The 7,791-nt window shown below is 38.7% G+C and overlaps 1 protein-coding gene across 1 annotated transcript; it reads right to left on the bottom strand.

Moving 5' to 3' along the window:
- Positions 1 to 4,202: 4,202 nt before the first annotated feature.
- Positions 4,203 to 6,663, bottom strand: LOC126728176 (uncharacterized). The gene is made up of 6 exons (XM_050434040.1): positions 6,445 to 6,663; positions 5,879 to 5,938; positions 5,448 to 5,529; positions 5,213 to 5,272; positions 4,455 to 4,618; positions 4,203 to 4,361 (listed from the first exon to the last, which is right to left on the bottom strand). Exons 1-6 carry the CDS (start codon positions 6,661 to 6,663, stop codon positions 4,203 to 4,205), a joined length of 744 nt encoding a protein of 247 aa, XP_050289997.1.
- Between the last annotated feature and the right edge of the window lie 1,128 nt (positions 6,664 to 7,791).

Raw genomic sequence — 7,791 nt, 5'->3', positions numbered from 1 at the left:
TTACACTGATTCACTTCTTCTTGATCATTGCTTGCAATTAATACATCATCCACATAGACTAACAAAACAATTAAAAGACTTATTTTGTTGCCTAGTGATGAGAGAATAGTCAGATTTAGATTGAGTGAAGCCCAATTGAATCAAAGTAGAAGAAAACTTAGAGAATTATTGCCTGGATGCTTGTTTAAGGCCATAGAGGGACTTGTTTAACTTGCAAACTAGCTCCCTCTTGCCGTGGAAGCCTAGTGGGAGAGCCATATAGACTTCCTCAGTCAAATCCCCATGAAGAAACACATTGTTCACATCAAGCTAGTTAAAAAACCACCCTTTCACAGTAGCCACAACTAAGAGACATTTGACAAATACCATCTTTGCCACAAGGGAAAATGTATCTGTGTAGTTAATGCTCTCCTTTGTGTGAATCTCTTGGCTACTAATCTCGCCTTATACCTCTCTATGGAACCATCAAATTTATATTTGATTCTATAGACCCATTTGCAACCAATGAGATTCTTATGAGCAGGGAGAGGAGTGAGAGTCCATGTGTTGTTAGCTTCTAAAGCAACTATCTCAGCAGCCATGGCTTTTAACCATTTAGGGTCATGAACAGCTTGGTGGTAATATGCAGGTTTAGTGTTTGAAGAGATAAAATTTCAATAGGATTTATAAGAAGGGGATAACTTCTCATAGGAGAGAAAAAGAAGAAAGAGGGTAGGCAGTACCTAGCTGATGAATTGAAGTGGAGCTGCTAGATGTTACTTGGTTGTAGTGGTAAGACTTCAAATAAGAAGTAGCCTTATAAGTTCAGTTGATCTCCTAAGTGAATATTAGGAATATCCTGGACATCAGGAACATTCTATACATCAAGGACATCTTCAAGGAACTCATCATTAGGCTCATGATGAACCCGAATGATAATATCATCAAGATATTTTGAACGAGAATTAGAAAGACCAGAAGGAAAAGGTTGGGATGTTGGAGAACCAGAACTAAGATGTGATGGAGTAGGAAGGGAAGCATCAAGTAAGAAAATGGAAGGACTAAGAGGAACAGTAGGTATAGGAGAAGAAGAGACATGTGGAGGAGGGGATTGAATAGAAAAGGGAAAGACATGTTCATGAAAGATAACATCTCTAGATATAAAAATAGAATGAGTAGTAAGATCAAGTAATTTATAACCTTTGATGATGAAAGGATAGCCAAGAAAAACGCATTTTCTAGCTCTAGGGGAGAACATAGACCTGTGTTGAGCAATAGTGGAAGCAAATCATAAGCAACCAAAGACTCTAAGATGAGAATATGAAGGTGGTTTGTGAAAAAGTAATTCAAAAGGAGTTTTGTAGGCTAGAATGAGTGATGGAACTCTGCTAATGAGGTATATTGTTGTGAGAACACAGTCGCCCCAGAACTTTAAAGGAAGATTAGATTGAATTTGCAAGGCTTTAGCAACAAATTGAATATGTTGATGTTTCCTTTCAACAACAGAGTTTTGTTGAGGGATATAGACACAATTTTTTTATGGATAATGCCAGTAGAATTATAAAATTATGATAGATTGAACTCAAGAGCATTGTTTGATCTTATACATTTGATTTTGACTCCAAACTGTGTGAGAACCATATTATAGAAAGAAAGAATAAAAGGTCTAACTTTAGATTTAGATCTCATCAAAAAAACCCATGTTCCTCTAGTAGCATCATCCATTATAGTTAAGAACTATGTGAAACCTTCTGAAGTAGGCACAGAAAAAGGACCCCACTCATCCATATGAATCAAATCAAATGAAAATTCAGACATTTTATTATCAAAAGGAAACAGTAATCTCTTTTGTTTTGCCAAAGAACAAACAATACAATCCTTATTACAACAATTCAGCAAAGAAGGTAAAACATGACCTAGAGATTGAAATTTGACATCAGATGGATGCCCTAATCTTGAATGCCATAAGAAAGACAAATTTTGCAACAGATGAGAAAGCAGTGAAGTGATGAGCAGATAAGAAGTCGTCAAGTGAAAGAGATGCTTAAGACAGACTAGAATTTTGCAACAAGTATAATCCATCAAGAATGTGGCCCACTCCAATTGTTTTGTAGCATATAAGGTCTTGTATAAAGCAATAAGAAGAAAGAAAAACAAGGCAGCAAGGTTGACTTTGTAATGGTACTAACTAACAAAAGATTGAAAGAGAAAGAATGTGCACATAGAACATTAGTGAGGGTTAATTGAGATGACAAGGTAACAATTCCTATGTGTGTTACTTTAGTTGTTTCCCCATTAGGCAATTCAACCATAGACTGAACAATAGCAGCAATAGAAGTTAAAAATTTCATGGAACACACAATATGGTTAGTAGCTCCATTATCTAAAACCCAAACATCAGGCCTTATAAAGAGTGGGAAGGAATTGACAGAGTAGCTGGATTCGAGGTTAGTTGGGCCTCCAAAGAATAAGAAGAATAGAGAGAAGAATAGAGAGAACAGACAGAAAAATCATTGAACATTACATCTGTTTGCTTGAATTTCTAATATACACGTTGTTGCTCTCTTATACTACTCCCTTAGCATATGCCTTCGGTAACTGACCAACTAACACACAACTGTCAACTAACTCACTATACCAACGGTTAATGTAACTAACTCTAACAAACTCATATTGCAGTAGCTATCAGTGTCTATCATATTGAATTAAGTGTATCAATGAGTGTTAATGAGTAAAGTATTAATGAGTAATCCTAACAATACTCTTCCCTTTATAAGACCTTGCCCACAAGGTGGGGGAACCTCTATTGCATGATATACAAACTCTCCCAAGTAGTATCTTCAGGACCTTCTCCTTGCCATTGGATAAAAACTTGAGTGATGGTTCTACTACGAAGTTGATGAGTTCTTTCTTGTAGTACAACTGCTGGTTCTGAAGTGACAACTCCATCCAAGTCAGTAGGTGGTAAGGTTGGAATAGAGACCACATTTTGCCCAAGCTTAGACTTCAAGCAAGAAACATGAAAGGTAGGATGTAGCTTAGAACTAGGGGTAGATCCAACCTATATGACACCTCACCAATCCTTTACAGAATCTAGAATGGGCCATAATACTTGGGAGATAAATTTTGCACTTGGTGGTGCTTAAGGGACTTCTGTTTATAAGCTTGAAGTCTAAGAAACACCCAATCTCCCACTGCAAAACTCCTTTCAGTTTTGTGCTTGTCAAAATATATCTTCATCCTCTCTTGAGCTACCACCAGATTATGCCTCAACAAAGAAGTCAATTGTTGTTTGGATTTCAAATGAGCATCCACGCTTTCCACCTTTGTTGTGCCTGGAATATAGTCCATAAGCCTAAGAGGGGGATATCCATACAAGGCCGTAAATGGAGTAAGCTTGAGAGAGGTATGGAAATTGGTGTTAAACAAAAATTCGGCAAGGGGCAACCATTCAACCCAAGAAGCTGGTTTATTAGCTGCAAATGCTCTCAAGTAAAGCTCAAGACTTTTATTCATAACCTTAGTTTGGCCATCTGTTTAAGGGTGATAGGTTGAAGACATGGCCAGCTGAATGCCTTGAAGCTTCATCAACTCTTGCCAAAAATGAAAAGTGAAGATAGGATCCCTGTCACTGACTATTGAAGTAGGCATACCATGTAACTTGAACACATGATGCATGTAGAAACTTGCTACCTTAGAAGAAGTATATGGATGAGACAAAGCTACAAAATGGACAAACTTAGTAAACCTGTCCACCGCCACTAAAATCACATCTTTCATTTGGGATTTTGGAAGACCCTCAACAAAATCCATGCTTATAGCTACCTAAGGCTTCTTTGGTATAGGTAAGGGTTGTAACAAACCAGCTAGATTGCAGGTTTCATGCTTGAGCCTTTGACAAGTATCACACTCCTTGACATACTTCCTAACATCAACTCTTAACTTAGGCCAATAGAAATCCCTTTGAACCCTGTATAAACTTTTAAGATAGCCTGAATGATCACCCAAAGGACCATCATGAACTTGCTGCAAGATGGCTGTCTTCAAGGAATCACAAGTACCCAAATAAATTCTGCCCTTTTATAAAAGCGATCCATTTTGCATAGTGAAACCCTTAGGACCATCCCCCATTGATTGAAAAACCTCCAAAATACTCTGAATCAATGGATTAGTAGCATAGCTAGCTTTAAGCTAGACTAACTAGTCAGGAGTGAGAAATGAAATCATGCACAAAAATCCTCCTGAGAAGAAGTTTCACCAACCTCCACCTGCCTGGACAGAGCATCAGTCACCACATTCTCCTTTCCTCTCTTGCATTTAACAATAAAAGCATACCCTAACAACTTGGTAATCCATTTTTGTTGAGCTGGAGTATCAATCTTCTGCTCCAAAAGGTATTTAAGGCTTTACTGATCTATCTTCACTAGAAAAGGCCTTCCTATCAAATATGGCCTCCATTTGTGTATAACAGTAACCAAGGCTAGCAATTCCCTCTCATAAGTTGATAAAGCCAAATTCCTACCTTTAAGAGCTTGGCTATGAAAAGCTATAGGCATCCCTTCCTGCATCAATACAGCTCCCACCCCTCTACCCGAAGCATTACACTCAACCACAAATGTTTTATCAAAATTTGGTAGAGCTGAAACAAGTGGATTGGACATAGCTAGCTTAAGATTTTGAAAAGCTAGATTAGTTTCTTCATTCCAAGAAAAAGAATCATTTTTTAAAAGAGCAGTCAATGGGGCTGCAATCTACCCATAGCCCTTTACAAATTTCCTATAATAGCTAGTAAGGCCTAAGAATCCCCTCAAAGCCTTAACATCCATAGGAGTAGGTCATTGCTGCATTGCCATAGTCTTTTTAGGATTTGTTTACACACCTTCACCAAAGATTAGGTGCCCCAAATATTGAACCTCACCACATGACTTCTTAGCAAATAGCTAATTCTTAGCCAATACCTCCAAAAATGCTCTAAGATGAGAAACATGGTCAGCCAAGGATTTACTATAGATTAGAATATCATCAAAGAACACCAAGACAAACCTTCTAAGAAAAGGTTTAAGCACATGGTTCATTAGAGATTGAAATGTTGAACGTGCATTAGTGATGCCAAATGGGCTAACCAAGAACTCATAATGTCCCTCATGGGTTCTAAATGCTATCTTAGGAATGTCCTGATCTCTCATTCTAATTTGGTGGTAGCCAGACCTTAAGTCAAGCTTAGAAAAAATACAGGCACCATTCAACTCATCAAGAATTTCATCAATAATAGGGATAGGAAATTTGTCCTTAACTGTATTCAAGTTAAGTGCCCTATAATCAATACACATCCGCCAAGATCCATTTGCTTTCCTAACCAACAAGAGTGGTGATGCAAAGGGGCTATAGCTATTCCTTATAGATCCAACGGCTAATAACTCTTTCACTATCTTTTCTATTTCATTTTTTTTTTTTTATAAAAATGATACCAGTATGGCCTTTGGCAAACTGGTTAAACCCCTTCATTGAGAGTAATTTGGTGTTCATGTCCCCTAGAAGGAGGTAAACCCACTAGAGTGTCAAAGACTTGAGCAAATTCCTAAAGTAAATCTACCACTTCTGCAAGTAAAGGAGTTTGCATTTCAATTGAAGAGGGTGCTGAGATATGTACAAATAGCCCCTTCTTGATTGGAGCCTTAAAGAATTGATCACCATCCAAGAGATGAGAACCTGACTACTTCATCCCTTGCAAAAGAACTCGATGATGCTTATAACAGAACCCCATAGTTAAAAGCTAGAAATTCCATTGAATGTCGCCAAGAGAAGTAAGCCACTGAGTTTCCAATACAACATCATAGCCCCTAAGTGGAAGTACATGGAACTAAATGAAAAATTCTTCCCCTTGAATACACACTGGTACCTTGTTGCAAAACCCTTGAGTCTTAACTATAGCACCATTAGCTACCTTAACTTCCAAGGTCTGTGAATAATTAACAAATAAATGCAAGCTAGATACTATTGCTGCATCAATGAAATTGTGAGTGCTGCCTGTATCTAACAAGATTACCAAACTAACACCATTAATTCTACCCTTAACCCTTATAGTACCAGGCATTAATGTACTAATTAAGATATATAGAGTCATCTCAACCTCATTTGAATTAGTATTAGAGTTCTACACTTCACTAATTGGACTACCAACTTCTTCCTCTAACTTAGTAATGTTGACCCCAGATTGTGAATCTGACACAAATTCTATACCCTCAAGAAGAAATAATTTTGCACTTTTACATTTATGGCTAGGACCCCATTTTCATCACAATTATAGCCTAAGCCCTTTTTCTTTCTTTCATCCATTTGAGCAGGGGAAATTCTTTTAATTGAAATTTTTGACTTAGCTTCTACAAAGGTACTAACTTTAGGGAAACCCAAGATAGATGGCTTACCTATTTCTTATTGAGACTTAGAACTCCTCTTGCAGCTTACCATGTATTCCTCTAGAATCTTAGCCAAACCAAAAGCTGCATTTAGAGATTGTGGAGTAAGCATCCTCACTGGCAATCGTATTTCATTCTTCAGCCCACTCAAGAAACAGCTTAGCTTATGCATTAGAGATAAGCCCTTAATTCTGTTAGACAAAGCTTCAAACTCTGCCTTATACACAGCCACAGTTGAAGTTTGCCTCAACTTAGTAAGAGCCTCCATAGGATCATCATAAGGAGTTGAGCCAAATCTCACATGTAAACTTGTTCCATACTATCCCAATATGAAAACACTCCAGTCTCTTTTGCATCCTGGAACCGGACTTGAGCTTCTTGCTCCATATGGAAGGAGGCTATAATGAGTTTCTCAGTAATAGGGGTTTGGTAATACCCAAAATACTAGTTAGATTTTGAAGAGGGTAAAAATCTAGGTTGATGGATCTCCATGATGTGGGCTTGACGGATCTACGTCCGAGGGTCGATAGAGGGCGAGCCCAATTGTGCAAAGGTCTGTTATGGACAGATCCTGCATAAACAGATGCAACAAGAATGGATCAAGCGCCCACATAAGCACCCACGTGGCAGCCAGAAACCCTAGATAGAAATACTTGCGACACACACTTAACCACCACAAGATCCCAAGGCAAATAGGAATCCTAGCACAAAGAGGATTCTGGAAGATACATGCATTAATGAATATCTTCTCTATAAGGAAATGTCTTGCCCATCATGTTTGGGACTATTCAAGAGGATTCCTATAAGGAAAATACTTCTACACCAAGGAGGAGAGGTTAACCTTCTACTACTATAAAAGCCCCAATACCCTCACAAATCAAGGTACGCATAATTTACCCCTCTCTAGCACCCTAGAGTTGTGAGAATAGTTCTAACTTGACCTTCAGAGGGTATTTGGCCGGCACCACACCGGTGCTCTCTGTTAGGTTTTCTCTCTTTGCTGTGCAGGTATCATTACGAGCGTGCGAAGATCGTGTAGCTCACTAGTGATATTTATGGCATCATTAGTTAGTGTCATCTGTGGGAAACAAGCGTAAGACTTATATGCCATAACAAACGCTTCCCAGACTAAGAGTTGCATGGTTCTTACTCGCTCGATGGCGACCACCACCAAGAACATTCAGGGAGACGAGCCACGCTTGACTGCTTTCAAGAGACAAGTACAGGCCCTAACCGCGGCCGTGGAGCACCTCACTAAACAAAACCAAACCCTAGAAGAACAGCTGCAATAGAAGAACGTGACGATGGGCAATCAAAAGGAAGATCAAGAAGGTGACAGCGCTGATCATAGGAACCAGGAGGAACCGGAGGGTAGCAACGCCCCGAATAGACCAGA

Source organism: Quercus robur, chromosome 5, assembly GCF_932294415.1.
Source record: "Quercus robur chromosome 5, dhQueRobu3.1, whole genome shotgun sequence".
In the NCBI taxonomy this organism is placed as follows: Eukaryota; Viridiplantae; Streptophyta; class Magnoliopsida; order Fagales; family Fagaceae; genus Quercus; species Quercus robur.
Note: the sequence above shows the minus strand (reverse complement) of the source record. Positions and strands in the feature narration are given on the sequence as shown.

Bases quoted from the DNA above. Each gene is read 5' to 3' on its own strand.
- LOC126728176 (XM_050434040.1), bottom strand. From the start codon at position 6,663: ATGGAGGCTCTTACTAAGTTGAGGCAAACTTCAACTGTGGCTGTGTAT. The intron at 5,273-5,447 runs GTATCATTTTTA...ACTTGAATACAG, and splicing joins GTTTGCCAAAGGCCATACTG to TTAAGGACAAATTTCCTATC. The intron at 4,362-4,454 runs GTTACTGTTATA...CTTTTGGAGCAG, and splicing joins AGAGGGAATTGCTAGCCTTG to AAGATTGATACTCCAGCTCA.